This window comes from Sinohyriopsis cumingii, unplaced genomic scaffold (genome assembly GCF_028554795.1).
Source record: "Sinohyriopsis cumingii isolate HCF-2022 unplaced genomic scaffold, ASM2855479v2 utg002317l, whole genome shotgun sequence".
NCBI lineage: Eukaryota > Metazoa > Mollusca > Bivalvia > Unionida > Unionidae > Sinohyriopsis > Sinohyriopsis cumingii.
Genome location: NW_028316184.1, coordinates 416,179 through 433,310, shown reverse-complemented (window position 1 = coordinate 433,310; position 17,132 = coordinate 416,179). Strand labels below are relative to the sequence as shown.

General features: G+C 36.4%; 2 protein-coding genes across 2 annotated transcripts; both read right to left on the bottom strand.

The window, feature by feature from the left end:
• Positions 1–115: 115 nt before the first annotated feature.
• Positions 116–16,140, bottom strand: LOC149770804 (uncharacterized; the record flags this gene model as incomplete). Its single annotated transcript, XM_089949104.1, has 4 exons — positions 16,052–16,140; positions 8,933–9,003; positions 6,092–6,209; positions 116–2,725 (listed from the first exon to the last, which is right to left on the bottom strand). Coding segments are annotated over exons 3-4 (2,707 nt in total), but the record flags the coding sequence as incomplete, so codon positions are not given.
• LOC149770805 (uncharacterized) lies at positions 11,116–13,059 on the bottom strand. The gene is made up of 4 exons (XM_089949096.1): positions 12,413–13,059; positions 11,833–11,968; positions 11,586–11,661; positions 11,116–11,303 (listed from the first exon to the last, which is right to left on the bottom strand). The coding sequence occupies exons 1-3, from the start codon at positions 12,912–12,914 to the stop codon at positions 11,595–11,597; spliced, it is 705 nt and encodes a 234-aa protein (XP_089805222.1). The 5' UTR covers positions 12,915–13,059; the 3' UTR covers positions 11,116–11,303; positions 11,586–11,594.
• Positions 16,141–17,132: the final 992 nt, after the last annotated feature.

The window sequence follows — 17,132 nt, the reverse complement described above, 5'->3', positions numbered from 1 at the left end:
CATCGCATGTGCTTGGTTAGGTTACCAGAGAATGCACACCGATAGTGACAAATGGGACATTCATAAGGTTTTTCCCCACTGTGTGTTCTCATGTGATCAGCCAGAAAGTTCTTACCATAAAAGCCCTTCCCACAAACTTCACAGTACACGCTATACTCCTTCCTGTGCCGTTTCTCATGCTCACGCATTTGAAACTTTGTACTAAACATCTTTCCACACACCCCACATGGGTTACACTTGTAATCCGGTTTGTGGAGTCGGGAATGGGCACGAATTTCAGAGCGTCTTTTAAATTTTTTTAGACAGATTTCACACTCGTATGGTCTCTCTTCTGTGTGAACGACCATATGATCCCTCAGTGAAGCTGACATTTTGAAACTTTTCCCACAAATCTCACAGGCGAAGGATGTATTTTCATCTGGATGCCATCGTTTACTATGCATCCATAGTCGACCAGCTGACAGAAAACGTTGACCACACAAATCACAAACATAGTTCTTCTCTCCTACATGTTCCAACAAATGTTCTTTCAGGGATCTCTTTGAAATATAACTTTTAGGGCACAACTCACATTTATGGATTCTTTCCTGATTGTGATGGTTTAAATGTGTCTGATAATCATCCCACCGTCTGGACAAAAAAACTTTTCCACAATATGAACATTCAAAGCGACATTTGCCATTTCGTTTGTGGTCTTTTAGCCATCTTTGCTGGATAAAAGTTCTTCCACATTCTTCACAGTAGAGCCCAGAATTTGAGGCTCCAGCTTGCTTATCTTGGCTTCTCTGTTCTTGTTCTTGATTACTTTGAAAGCTAAGTGGATGTCTCTGAGACAGATCATAGGACCCTGACCATGATTCATTGGCAGAATCAATTTCACTCTGACAACTGCTATCCATGGTTTCTTCCTTAACCGAAGTGAAGGCTGATAGGTCAGATGAATCATCCTCATTTCTCTCATCCATGGCAGATCTATGCTGCTTTTTGGTTCTGTTAGACCCATCTAGTGAGTCATCCATGCCTGTATCCAACTGGTTCTTAGCCTCAGTATCTTCCTCTTTTTCATCCTTCATCTGACCAGCATCATCCACAGTGCTGCTTGTGTCTGAACTTACACCGACAGAACTTGGTCCTGATGACTCTAGAGCTGGAGAGAACTCTTGTGAAGAATTGACAGTTGAGGAAGGTGCTGGTGTAAATAATCTGTTGAGATGTGACTTGGACATATGCACCTTGAGATTACCAAGTCTTTTGAAATGTTGATCACAAAAATTGCAGTGGTATGGTTTATCTTCCTGATGGGAGGCCAAATGTTCATTCATTAAAGCTCCAGACTCAAATGTACAATTACATATGGGACAGCGATGTGAGTCAATTCTTTCTGGATGATTTTTTCTGTTATGAATCCACAATCTGCCTGAGGTATGGAATTTCAAATTGCATGTTTCACAAGTGAAATTCTTAACTCCTGAGTGTTCTAGCATGTGCTCATTGAGTGAGCGTTTATTCATGTAGCTTTTTGAGCAGAGGTGGCATTTGAAAACCCTCTCCCTCCTATGATGGTTAACATGCGCTTTGTAGTCTTCCCATCTTTTGGAGAGAAAGACTCTTCCGCAGTACTCACATTCAAAACGACATTTCCCATCACGCTTATGATTAAGGAACCAGGTATGTTTAGTGAAGGTCCGATCACACTCCTCGCAGTAATACTGTGCCTTTCTCTGGCTTTCTGGGTCGCCTTCAAGACAACAGTTATCCTTATTCTCAGAGACCTGGCTCCTCCTGCTGCTTGATTTGAGAACTTGTTCCATTTCCTTTCTGAATATATCAAGATTAACATGCATTTGACTTCCTTGTGTGCTTGTTATGCAGATTTGGTTTGCTTTCTCTCCTTGTGATTGGCTGCACTCAACACTGCTTGAAAGGACTTGCTTAAAGTCTTTTCTGAAAGTATCCATATACATTGGGCTTTTTTCTACCTCTGGGAAGTGAATGTCTTCTTTTCTTGATTTGGTCCTCTCTGTACTTGGAGTAAGAACTCCATCCATGTTGTTTCGTCCACTGTATTCATCCCCATCTTCATCACAGCTTTTTTCTGGTTCAGTCTTGACACACAACAGGTCAACAGAAGAGGGATCACTCGTCTGGTGTGCTTTTTCATTATTACCATCATTACCATGTATGTAGCTACCGTCGGTACTTTCCTGAGGTATGGCTGTAGCAGATTCTTTACAGGCCTCTGCATCATTATCAGTAGCTGAAACTATCCTATCAGGGAGTGATAGGTTGTCTGAACCTGGTCCAGGTACCATGTGTTTACATGTCTTTAAAAACTGTAGGTTTCCATTAAAATTTGATTCTGTATCTTGAATCCTTGCATTGAATTCTGTGACTGAAGGCCTTGAAGAAAATTCATCTGTGTAGGACCTTGATGCCCTATACTGCTGACTGCATGTCACATTATGCATCTGGGGTGCAAGGTCTTTTTCAATATTATCATGCTTTGTTAAAGTGATGGCTTCCTTGCTTTTAAGGTGAGAGCCCTCATTCTGTGCTTTTTTCAAACATGTTACATATGTAAGGTCGGCATTCAAGGAATCATACAAAGCTGTGTTCAGCTGTTTGTCTGAGGTTATTGTACTCTTTTTGTCTGTATTTTCCTCTAAATCAGCTGAATCAGTATGTTTGATTTTTTCTGTGATCCTCAGATCAAAGTCACTGATATCTGGAAAAGTATAAAGCTGGAATTGAGTTTTTGACATCCTGTAATCCTCAAATGTAATAAACACCAATCATGGAGCCATCAAGATCCATATAACACAATTTGTTCTGATGAATAATGCATGTTTCAGGCTAATTCTTTGCAATGAAAGATTTGCTTTTTTAATTAATGCAGTAAGCTGATAGCTTTTTTTTGTTGTTGAAAGAAATGGGCCAATAATTTTAGCTTTCAGTTCAAAATGTGAACCAAATTCAAATTGCAGTTTGTTAAACAACATAATTTTAACTAACTGAAAAAAAACTTCAAGCTTGATAGTTTAGAATGATCCTGTCTTGAACTCCATTCATCACTGCAAGGGCTGTCAGAATTTGAGTAAACTTCTACCAAGTACCTGTCAATCCTAATCATCGGTTACCTGGGTACCCTATTAAAGGGAAATTGTATTAAATGCGTACAAACCTGAATAAATCCATGAATTCAATTAAAGGCCATATAGCATGAAACAGTTCAGAATGATCTAATCTACAATATCCCATAATATGTTCATTCCACACGCCTTACAAATAAACGGTGAAAGTTATGGCCATGTTTGTTTTTAATTCATAGTATCCAATAAATGTCACAAACTAATGTCATCTGGTACAAAGTCCAAGAAGTCATCCTTATTGTCTGAAAAGGTTTTTAATTTCTCCACCATCGTCGAGTAAATCAATGTGGTCTTATCATAAATACCATCCAATACCCTTTCCTTGGCCTCACTGTCATGTGGATGCTTATGTAGAGATTGAGCTTGAGTTCAGTAAGTAACACTAATCATAAAGTTTGTGAAATTTATCAAATGTTGCAACAGAACTCATGTCAATTGTGAAAAAACCACCCTCTGTTACTTGCCACTGAGCAAGTATCACACTTGCGTCTCAAAAGGGTTGCCACTTGGGGGAAACAAGGTAAGGGATTATAGTCAAACATGTAGCTGAAGAGGCAGACCTCCACTTGGTATTGAACAAATACATGTATTAAATTCAAGGCTCAATCAAATGGATTGTCTGTTAAAAACAAAGTGAGTGCTACCTTTCCAAGCCAAGGACTTAAGGGGCCATGTGCACTCACAGAAAACATGTTCACAGTAACTGGGTTCCATGATGGCTCATTTTTATTAAACTTGTTATTATCGACAGGTTAGTACGCAAGTAGCCATACACCTGTTGGCAGGCATACTTATTTCATCTAAATATGAATTCTTCCAAGTCTTCTATCATAATTTTGATTACAAGCAGTGACACCAAAATTTGAAAATGTATTTACTCTGGTAAAAATAAACATTTTATTCCATTTAATGCCACATTCCTGTGAACCTGGGAATCAACTGCAAATACATTTAATTTCATTATGTCAATATGTTGATTAAATTTCTGCATATTAAACCTTATTTACTTACCTCTCATTATCAAAAGACTGCACATGACCTCACAATGGTCAAACATGTTCATAAATAACAAACCTATGGATTAATCAGGTTAGTGCAATCTATCTGCCTTCACATATTTATCTGTAATTCCAGTTGGTCATGTTTCAAAACAGAGATTATTTGCTCAGATGTACATCTGTACCAGTTTTAAAAACTGGGCGCACAAAAAAGATGCTGCACCCTTGGCCAAGCTGCACTCATGATGGGGCATGCACACATGTATTTCATACTCTGGCTGATTTTAATAATCTCATTAACTCTTTTCTAGATTTAAAAATTTTTGTTTCATTTTTTAAGGCTACTGTTAACTTCAAATAATTATCTGTTGCATGTACTGTGTTATTATATTTAGAAAGAAAGTAAACAATTTAATCTTCACAGCTTTAGCATTTACCGTATTCTAGGATACAAGAAAGATGTATGTATTTGTAAGCAGATACCAATGTGATTGCTGTGTTGTGCTGAGGAAACACCGAGGTATAGTAAAATTTAAAAATCACAAAGAAATGAAGCTTTGATTTCTGGTTCAAGTTATTTGCTGTTTTGGCTCCAAAGTTTTGGAGAACGCTAATTGCCAGGACTGAGCCAGGGCTTCCCTTGGAAATATTTTTCTTTGCACCATGAAATTCACTAAATTTGAAAATTTGGAGCCACTTTTCAGCCATAGGAGCCATTTTATGCCATGATGCATGGACTTAAATATATGCATAATATTATATTGGCCCTATTTTTGATCTATATAAACATGACAATAAAACAGTTTTTACATTACTTTATTACATTTCAAAGCACAAGAAAAACTATTAATAAATATTACAATACCATTATATACATGTGAAGTTCAATGTATAGCATAGGAAAAGCAAGAATGAATAAGAATGTTCCCTTATAACTGATAATACAAAATACTGCTTAGTCTTTATGAAAAATGTCACTGTCACTTCATCAATATCTGCCTCATTTTTCCCCCAGATCATTTCTTAAATTCCTTCCTGAAATTAAAATCTTAACACTGGGCCCAACAACAGAAATTCTGATTAAATTTTTCAAAGTAGATATACCCATAGAATTTCAGAAGTTTGTTTAGGTCAGATTCTGGTGACTAAACCCCCTTTCAAAGTCCGCAGTAGAAATAGGGGCAACAAGTAACCTGGTAGCTCCCTCGGATGCAGCTGGATATAAATCTTTTGTTTTTCAGAGCTAGATTAGCCATATTCTTTGTGCTTGAAATAGACATTTTTTTTATAAAGTACATTTTTAATTTTAAATTTGTATAAGCGACTCTGGCATTTTACAGTTGATGACTGTCATCCTTGTAGTGGCATCCTTTGTTACTCAGTTAAGTTCAGACCACAAAAATGTTTTATCAAAGTAAATAATCCCTAAGACACTATGCAGTCCCAAGTGTGTCTCAGACTCAAAGTTTGCAATAAACATAAATTAACAACACAGAATATTTTTGCCGTCCTGTTCAACAACAGAATATCCCTCGGTCATTCCTTATTTCCTACTTAATCACATCTAATTGTTTCTCAAGACCTACTGAAAGCTTGCAGTTAGCTGCAGTCATGTTTGAATAATGTCTTATTCATCATCCACCAACATGATCCACTGACTGCTGCAGATAGTGAAAACTGGTATCAAGTATCCTGAGTGACTTATATCAATAAAAACTTAAAAATTTACTTGATAAAAATGCGACAAATGTGAAGCCTAGCAGAGGCTCTGCTAAGTCAGACATTCAACGTCATGCTGTGTATTCGAGTGACTATTAAAGGCTTACAGTATTGGAATGTGATACAGCTCAAAAGAATAAAACAAATAGGCATTACTTGTTAACAACCAGATGTCCTCCAAATGAAACAATAAAATTAAGATATGTCAAAACCAATCATACCAACCTTTTGCAACAAATGTCCAGTTTCTGTGTAAAAATAGCTCTTTAATTGCAGATTCCTGTTCCAATGTCACATATATTGCCAAAATATACTTAGCCATTGTACACAGAGATCCATTCACCTGAAAAGGGAAATTTTAACTTGTCTTACAGTTGAATATAAAGGAAGATCAGATAAGATGAAAGTTTTCTTTAGCATAATTAGTTCTTTTCATCTTTGAGAGAGGGTAAGGTTTCTGCTAAATTTTGTACATATCCGTTAATTGAGTTTAAAGATTTCAACCATACATGCAGCTGAACTTAAGCTTTCTTGTACATTTTAGAATATGAAAATTACAAAATATCCTTCAAGATTAATACATGTACAATCATGATTATTACTTACTATTATTATCCCTGTGCTATTAAAGATACTGTCATTCAGTACATACAAGATATTGTCATTAAGTATGTACAAGATATAGTCATTATGTACACGATGTCATTTAGTATGTACAAGATACTGTCATTCAGTATATATGTATGTATGTGTGCAATACCGTTGAACTCATTCTACACCATTATTTTTATTTAACTAAACTGTGTGAACTTTGATTAAAATTCAGGAAGATATTATTCCAGAAGATCAAAGGTCTTTTTTCAAAATGGCTATACTGAACAAAACCATGAAGTGGATTTCAAACTTTCTACTGAGCTCAGATTGATCTAATTCTTGTTCAGGGTTCAGCTCCCTGGACATCAACTCACCTTCTGAGATGAGTAATAATTCCTATGAAAATATGGAATCTACAAATCATTCACACCTTAAGGAAGATGATGAACCATAATTCAGCATGACTCACAGCAATGTATATATAAGAGGTCAACAGCAACCCAATATCATCTACAAAGTGTGACAATTAAAGTTTCTCCTCATATGATCACTGCTATTCACACCTTTTTCCTTTTAAAAATCCCAGAGTACAAATATAATGACAATATGCAAAAAGGATGACATTTCAAAATGGACAAATTTTCTAATTTCATTAAGAGGAGAAAAATCCTCATGTAACTTGACAAATTACATGATCACTACTAGACTTCATATTCAGGGGAATAGGCAGTTTGATTTGGCTTCAGTATTTCTTCACTGTCTGCCATGTCTTGAGGGAAGAAACATGCAAAACAAATTACCACAACTCGCCTCATTTGCTCCATTCCTATTCATAGATTTAAGGAGACAAGACCATAAACCGGGGAATCAAAGTCTGCCCTATGAATCCTTGATCATTATCAACAGTGGACAAGCAAATCTTATCACAGAACTATAAGAGAAAGTTAACAATTTAACTACTGAACTAAATACTGTCAAAGTACAACTGAGTAAGGCACTGGTGCCAAGAAGGGACTCTTTGTCAGTTGGTACTGTATATTTAACAGATGGCCCTAGGCCTATATCAGTACATATATCTACTGTTACCACAGATGCTTCACCAATACAAATGTCAAACCCAAGTAGTTATCAGGCATAAACAACCCTCAAAAGCTGCACACCCCTCACCCCACAATCAACATAAACAAAACAGAACATGGATTCTCAGTTCATCAATTGTGGATGAATGCAAGTGGAACACTCAAGCACAAAGAGAAACTCTGTCCTTTGGAGACAGTGCCACCAGATTAGGTGAGTGGCAAAGAGGAGTATGCCATCTCACGTTTGTATACAACAAGCAACAATAAACTGATCTTAAAAGACCATGTATACAGCAAAATCCCTAATGCAGTCAAATAGTATGTACTCTCAGATCTGTGTGAAGCATGTAATAGCTTCAAATGTGTATGTACTTTTACATCTAATACATAATTAAGTTGTAACAATAACACTCAAATGCCATCTAACGTCAACCATGGCCAACCAAATTCATACAGTAAATGTCATCTAATGTCAACGATGACCAACCTAATTCATACAATAAATGCCAACTAATGTCAACCATGGCCAACCAAATTCATACAGTATATTGGCATCTAATGTCAACCATGACCCAGCCAAATACATGCAGTAAATGGCATCTAATGTCAACCATGACCAACCCAATTTATACAGTAAATGCCATCTAATGTCAACCATGGCCAACCTAATTCATACAGTAAATGGCATCTAATGTCAACCATGACCCAGCCAAATTCATGCAGTAAAATTATTTTCGAACTGGTCAGCAAAAATACTAATACTAATGTCTACTTGACCATACTTATAAAATATGTAACCCCCCTGATTCCTCATGTACACATGATATTCCTAATGTTAATGTTTATGGTAGAAATACTAATCAAAACATAACGTATATTAAATTAAATGACATGATAGACCTCATGGTACATACTAAAACTGATCCCAGCACGTGCGGTAAACAGTGATAGTAAGCAAACTTGTACATCTGGACGTGTAAAGTAGGACTCAAGAATCGCCAACCTCAGTGTATGGCATGCTACTGTTGAATCAGAAGATATCTGTATGTATTCTTGGTCTGTGTGAAACATTTGTAAACAGTAATATTACCAATACATTACTCGATATTAAAGGATATAAGTTTGTATGAAAAGATAGGGATGCTAAGGAGGGAAGGGGGATAATTGCAGACACCATAAAATATAAAAGTTATATTAAAACCAACACTATTAAAAGTATATGGATAGAAGACACAGAGAAAGCCTATTCTGATAAGCTGTGCTTATAGACCCCCAAATTCTAAGTAGAGGGGACTGAAATATTTGAAAAGCAATGGAAAATGTTGTTGGTGTACATAATTATGAAACATTAATAAGTGGTGATTTTATTATAGACTTCCTAAAAAAAAAGAACCTGTTCAGAAGTGGCTTGACGGTTTCCAAACTGGTAATTTCACTCATGTCACTGGCAGCCCAACTAGAATCCTGAAATATAGTTCAACATTAATTGTCCATATATAAACAAATAAAGTAGAAAATTTAAGTGAAATTTGTGTACCTATGTTCGAACTAAGTAACCACTATCCTGTATCACTAGACATGTGCCTAAATTTACTGTTAACAAACATCATGAAATAAAATAGGGATTTTCTCCATTTTCATGAAGACAACTTCTGTAATTAGTTGTTTCTGATGCCTTTTAATGCTCTTGCAAATGTTCAAAATGTCAATACTGCTTTTGATGCAAAGTACAAACTTTTTATCCATGTATTAGACAATCATGTGAACTTAAATCTAAATGGATGACCAAAGAGATAAAAGAAAGACACATTAGAGATAAGTTTCATAGAATCAAGGATGGGGGAAACTTAACAAAGTGGCAAAACATAGCAAGCTGCCTAATACATTAATCTAAGAAAACCTATTACACTTGAGCTGTTGGGAGTGCTACAAATACAAGTACATCATGACAGTACATGTATCTAAAACATTTTAGCCCCTCCCCAAATATTCTTATGCCACCTAAAATAGACCAAGCTGAAGACTCGAGTACAAGGTACATGAAATAACCGGTATGTTCAACCACTGTTTTACAAAGGTAACAAATATGTCACCGAGACCACTGATCACAAAACATTTCTCAATTATGTTGATGACAAAGTTCCAACCAATCATTCTTTTTGAAATTTCCATTTAATGTAAGTGAATATGATGTATACTGTACCCTTATGATGCTAAATGTTAAAAAAATCCACTGGGCTTGATGAAATAGGACCAATGGCCCTACAATCTGCTGCACCTGTAATATCTCAGACCATATCTTTTGAGCAAATGTTGAGTGTTGAAACCAACTGATATTCTTGAATGATAACAAGATTTTTAAGATAGACACAAGATCAGCACCATTTTTATCAAAGACCAAGTAGACATCAGAAAGTTTTTTGGTGAGAATCCTATGTTGATATAACCATCCTTTCAGAAGAAGTAATAATAACAAGATTGTCTAGATTTCCATATTGTGGCCATTTTCATTTAAGACCAACTGGATATCATAGAAAGACTTTGGTGAAACCCTATTTAAATATAGTCACCCATCCTGGAGGTGCAGTCCAAGATTTTCATGAGGCCTGCCATGGCAGTCATGTGGCATGTAAGATCGACACCATAATTGTTTAGGACCAACAAGAAATTATAAGGGTCAACTTTGGGTGACCTCGTTCGAGATTCTTTCCCAAATGCCAAGAACACATTCTCAAATATTCCAAACAACTAAAGTACAAGTCACATAGCCCTTGTAGGCATTTGGGACCAACTATTACTATTGTAGGTTGTAATACAAACCCATCAAATTAACAGTTTTGGGCAAAACATGTTGCCACGAGTGAACATAGGTTATACTCCAGCTATTCTGATGTTGCAATTTTATGGAAAAACCTGTGTTCCTGCAAGATACCTACGCTGCATGGAAAGCAAGCTGTCATATATGAGTAGTTCTCCAGAATTGGTGTCTGCCATGATGGACTGATGTCAAAAATTTAAATTATAATGCTGTTGTTGCATTTATGTTTATTAGAAGGCCCAATGCACATAGACTTTCACGTAGAAATAGAAAATCAGTGAGTGAATTTGTTTTCACATAATTTCAACTTGAAGAAAATGGCTACTAGGGTGTCATGTGTGTTACAGTGTGACATAAAGTACCTTGAACTTGCAAAGCAAGACCACAGTTTAAGACCTTTGTTATAAATTCAAATAGTACAAATAGAAAGAAAGATATAGAAGCAAAATTGTCAATATCTATGTTGAACATTTCATATGATCGTCAAAAAATTGTCACACTGTAACACAAAGGACATTCGTGTTCAGCCTTTATGATGGAGCCTTATTTAGAGGAAAAGATGATACTATTACTCTTGTAATTTCTTGTGTGTGTGTGTGTGAATCATATTCTGAATATATATGTGAATGATATGAAGTTTCCCATATTTAGCCACATCAATATGGTGCATGGTGTCACAGTGTTACATGTGACTGTCACAGTGTTACATGTCACATTCCGACTAAATGAAGAAGGTGATAGAAAAACACATAACTCTGTAATTTCAAATGTATTTATTTTTTCAAACTTAGTGGAAGACTCTACTGGCCATCTGGGCAATATCAAGATGGCCAACAATGTCAGCATGTACTATCCAGGCATCATCCTCTGTGTCAGGGAAATAATATTTCCCATCCTTCTGGCGGAGGTACCGCACTTCAGGATCATCTTCCTGGACCTGAAGCACCTGTAATATGCAGCAAAAGCTATTATAAGCTTTTAAAATTAATTACAACTGCTGCATATAAAATATTTTCCTAAGAGCTTTCCAAACTTTAAACTAAATCATATAAACTGCCTATATCAATGTATACCAATTAGTCAAGTTATTACAACACTGAATTTGAAAAAAGTTTAATTAAAATTGTGCAGATGATGTTTTACCAGAGGTGACGGGTCAGTCACACAGATTTTCATCATTATACAGACTTGCTGAAATAATGGCAAAGAAAGGGCTCTTCATACTTACAACAGCTCCCTATTCCTTCCTGATGGTTTTGTGACCCTGTTGGACTGGAACACTGACCAAAACAAACTGACCAGCTCTGAAATATTGAACAAATTTTTTAAGGAAACAGGTTAAACTACCAGCAATAAATAAGTTAGAATATATGCTCATTATCAAAATGTTAGAAGCATCTTTTTAAATTATGCATCCATAATTCCAGAATGTTAGAGCTACCACTTGTACCAATTATTTTCTTGCAAATATTTACCTGACTGAATTAGCCTGAAGCACATCCGTTACAGCTTCTGAGACTGGTGCTGCAGTGACACTGGCTGGCACTGGTGATGTGTTTGTGGCAGGATATTCTTCATTAGCAAATGCAGTTGTTGAGATTTCGGTTGGCTCTGGTAAAAGAAGATGACAACATTTGAATTATGTATTTGTGCATGTCAAACCAAATGTGCAAAATAGATTTTTAAAGGAAATAGAATTTACAGTGGGTTCTGAAAACACTGCATACTTTGTGTAATGGAGCTAAAATTGCCACATTCATGAAATTTTTGCTGTACAAAAATAAGAACCAGTAAATATAATAATACTATTAATAATAATGATGAGGACTTAGTACAGTGCCTAATCTTTAGAAGGCCAAAGTGCATTACAACTTGAGTAATCATTAAGTCTTGTGACTGAAGACTTTAAGACTTAAAAGTCTTCAGGCACAAATATCATTTACATTTACTTCGAATATGATCAACACAACAATGCACTCATTCTATTAAATAAAAAAAATACAATGCAGATTAAAACTTTGCTGTAAATTTTCTTAAAACACTGTTAATTATTACCATTCTGCTGTGGTCTTGCTGTTTTCTTTTTCAAGTGTGCCACTCTCCAGTCACCACAAGATGCTGCATTTGCACACAGGCCCTCAGATGTGCAGGCTAGACAGAAGCAGCTCCTTTCTCTTATGCTCAGGACATATGGCATCAAGCCATGAGCACAGTGCATGGTCCTAGTACCAGCCACAGTCTTAATCTCTTGTCCAGTCCTGTCTGGTCTGTGCCTGTTGATTGTATGTTGAGGAACAAACAAGAATTTTTTCCTATTGTGACTGAGGGTTTCAGCAATTTCTGTCATGTTGAACTTTTCTTCAGCTGTTGAAACTTGAGCCTGCTGAGCTTTGACAGCAGTTGAAACCACCGTCTTAACAACACCAATCTCTGCATCACAAGGTCCCTTTCCATGGCAACTGACAAAAAAGTTTTTCTGTTGGTACACCAATATCCTCTTCCCCGTATGAGGCATCAACAAAACTTGTTTTCCCCTTGTACTGTGAGGCAGATCCATCTGAGAAATGAATTATCTTTGTGAATTGGAGTCCTCTGGATTGTAGCTCACGCATGGCAATCATTTGGAAATGTTGAACAGCATGTGTGTCATGCTGCAGGTCATCTGATATGAAGATCAGAGATTCTGTGATGGTGTCATGGTGTTGTGAACAGTGGTAATGGGCAATCACTGGATGAATTGTTACTTGTTGGCGAGTCCAGTGAGCCCCCTTGTGCCTCATCTTGGTAGAAACACCCAAAATCTTCTGCAAAATCCATATAAAGTAGCAGTCAGTTTTCTGAAAGATTTTCTTTTAAGTTGGCAAAAGCTTTATGTTGCCAATCTGCATTTGTTAGGTGGCATGAAAAGGAAAGCAGTTCTTCCTCCACTTCTGAAAGAACTTGGTCCATTGTGCTCTACATTGTAGTAAGTTGCTGTTTACATACTGTTTTGTTGATTCCAGTACAGTCACTTATGTTTTCTTTGCTGAGTGCCCACTTTTTCCACTTTACGATAGCACCTGTATACATTTCTATTGCTGGCTGTAGCTTAGCTCTATTTTAAACTCCACAGTTGGAACATTCTCTGTCTGTGCAGCTCTTATGACCTTGAATATTTATTGATATATTTTGGGAACAAAAAGCAGTGAGTCAGAGATAGAAGAGGAGGCAGGCAGGCAGGCAGGAGGATATGTGGGACTCCATTACCCTTGCTGAGTGTTTTGGCCAGTGAAGGGTGGATTCGAAGTGCAGGAATAGGGTGTGACCCATCAGAACTCACCAAGCATTCTGGCCTGTCTCATTGAGGGCCTCACCAAGCATCCTGGATGGTGGAAGGGAGATTCGAATATGAGTAGGAACATAAAGACATAGAGTCAAATTCTGTTAAAGCTAATACTGTTAAATTGTGGTCACATTTAGCTGTTACTTTGCAAAGAATATGTTGTTGTTGTACGGTTTAATGCCATTTTTCAGCACAGGATAGGCTTATACATGGTGGCCAGTATAAATGGTGGAGGAAGAACGTGGGAAAACCCTGGAAAGAACCACCGACCCATGAGAAGTTACTGGCAAGCTTTCTCACATACTCACATTGGCCTAATCCAAGACTTGAACCCATGCAGACAGAGGTGAGATGGCAGTGAAATGTAATGTTGAGCACTTTAGACCGCTCAGCCACTTCGGGCCCCGAAGAATATCTAAATATACACATTTTGGTGATGTGTCGATGAAAAACTGTAAATTCATTGAGCCAAACTGTGGAGTGTTTTTTAGATCAGGATACAAGTGGGAAAATTGACTTGGGTGAGTTCCTGTAATAGTGCAAAGATAGAACTTTACCATTAACTCTTTACATCATAGAGCATAGTTACAAAGTGCAGTGTGCTATAAATAGAACACCTGTTACCTATTTGACTCCATATGCATAGGCCTGCCTGTTAACTGTTAAGCAATGTAGTGTATGTTACGTTTAACAGCAATTTTAATCATTTTATGTTTTTGGTACACATCTGTTATGTGTGGAAAAATTTAAGAGCAAAGTCCGATTGTTATAGCTGTGTAATTATTTTTCACGGAAGAATTTTTTATGTGCTTTAAAATCTTGAGAGAACTCGTTCACCATCATGTCAGTGAGGCCACGTGACCAGTCGTAGCTGCCATTTCTCATACTCAAAATTTACAAGTAATTTGTCTGCATCTACATCACTAAGTCATCTGAATTTGATAATTTATAAAAACTAATTGTTGCCTACATCAATATCAGAGCCTTCACCTAAGTTATTGAATCTTTCATAGTTGTGATTCTAATTGTGAAAACTTCGTAAGTACTGAATGAAATATGCGACTGCCATTTTGGAGAGTGGAGATTACGACCCAGTTACTTTAGATAGCAGATATTGACCTGTGCATAAACATGACCACGTGATCTGACGTAATTGTCGTTGGCAGAAATGAATGTAGTATCTAACAGGGGTTTTTCCTGAAGGTGGCGCTATGAAAACTGGCTCAAAATAGCTAATGTTTACAGCAGGCGTCAAAAGGCGCTTCCATGCGAATGGTGTAGAGGCGTCAAAAGGCGCTTCCATGCGAATGGAGTAGAAGCATCCAAAGACGCTTGCATGAGGTAAAGGGTTAAAAGAGAACTGAATATCAGGACTTAAGTCAGTTTATATTAATCTTATTTCATTTAAAATTATCATCATGAGAGATAGTGTCAGTTGCATTGTGTAAGTGTATGCATTTTTAGTGTTATGTGTCAATAAATGTAATATTATTTGTGTATTTTCCACTGTTTATCATCATTCTTTGAGTGATTATAGCCTGTCCCAAACATTCATACTCCTCTTAAATATTTGACTAAGTGTCGGAGAGTTCATGACATAGAAATGATTTTTACGAATCTGATGATACATACTTTTAAATGGTGTTTATTCAGTTCAATTTAGTCATCGCTGATCTTTTGGAAGAACATTCTATAAACGCCCCAGGAAATTTGACAAACTCTACGTTAAAGTACATCATAAGCTTAGACAAGAACAAAAAAGAGGCATAATCCAATGTAAACCAGATTGAATACTGTGTGCTGTTATGTCACTATGAAGGTGTCAGACACTGGAAAAGGCCTGAACACTATATTGTCAATAATGAGACTTTATATGTTAGCTTTTCTTGATCCAGTTTAGTGCCAGAGTATGTGAACCATAGCAATTAATAAATGTTTAAAGTTTTGTGATGGCAACTAAGGTGTAGATCACTCAACGATAATGAATAGTAGGCATTGTTAAAACTATAACAGAAATCAATTTTAGAACAATAATTAATATTGTTCTCATGTCAAGAATGTTGTTCTTGTGTTTTTCCCAGGGTCACTTTAGAAGCCCCTACGCTAACGGACGGACGGAAAAACGGACGAATAAAAGGTGATTATAAAAGCTTTTCTGTTCTATTAACAGTACAGCTAATACAAAAGGAAGCAGATAACGTGCAGCAATCGATTCGATACAGCACGACCATTCAGTGCGGACTCGTTAGTTACAGAAGAAAGTTTAAGGTTTGCTCGAAAAAAGGGTGTAATAGTTATCTAAACTTCAGAAAACCTACTCGACAGCTTGTACTGCAGTAAATTGGTTTTTATATGAACCATTGTGCAATTACCTTTGTGTTGTGTCTTTATGCATCAAATACAACTAATTAATGAGACAAATATAGGCAAGTTTAAGAAAATGTAAATTAATTACCGGAAATGCTGCGGATGACAGGTATTACTAAAACTGAAAACGACTTAACTGTGCGGAAATCGCGAGTCATCCTCCATCGTATTTTGACATAATGCTACACGTAACTACCTCCCCCCCCTTCTCTCTCTCTCTCTCTCTCTCTCTCTCTCTCTCTCTCTATATATATATATATATATATATATATATATATATATATATATACACACACACGAGTGAATATTGTCATAAGACTTCTTTAATACACACTAATGTCAGTATGCAATTTTTTTGTATTCCTATGCCTTCATCATCATCATCATCAATCATCATCATCTCTTTATCTCTTTATTTAAGACTTAAGTTCATCAGCACATTACGGGCAATTTTCACACAAGATGGGACAAAAATCACAAAACAAGATCAGTGCAACAATTTGCTCCAAAGATGGATTATTTATGAATTATGTGATGTGAAACACTTCTTTTTTTTATTACTACTAGCTATTCTACTTCGAAATGTTAAACATTGAAGTTAAACGAGTTACCTTCATGCGAAAGCAGTAATTACATAAAGCTTTAAAAAGTATGGCTACCGTATTAATTATTAACAAATATTTGCTCATGCTCAGCTATGCGGAGGGCACCTGATTGGTATCTGTATATATCAAAATAAAGAATTGCGAATTTTTGGATCGACACAAATTTAGGCAAAATAGGAAGAAAAAAGCGGCATAATTAAGTAGCGAAGTTTAAATGGTTTTCAGTTTAAGAACGAGGGCTATGTTTGGATTTGGTAAAGTGATAGAATTATCGAAATTCTTTTTTATTCTGAATTGTATTGTAAATATAAATTGTGTTGATTTAAACAATATGATTGTTGTCACGCGGTGTCATGAAGTAACAAAGGTGGTGCGGTCCGCGGGCCATCGAAAATGCCCTCATGCGGCCCTCTGGGTGGTTTGAGTTTGAGATCCATGGTTTAAACATTTATTTCACAATTTGTATGAATAATAATTACGA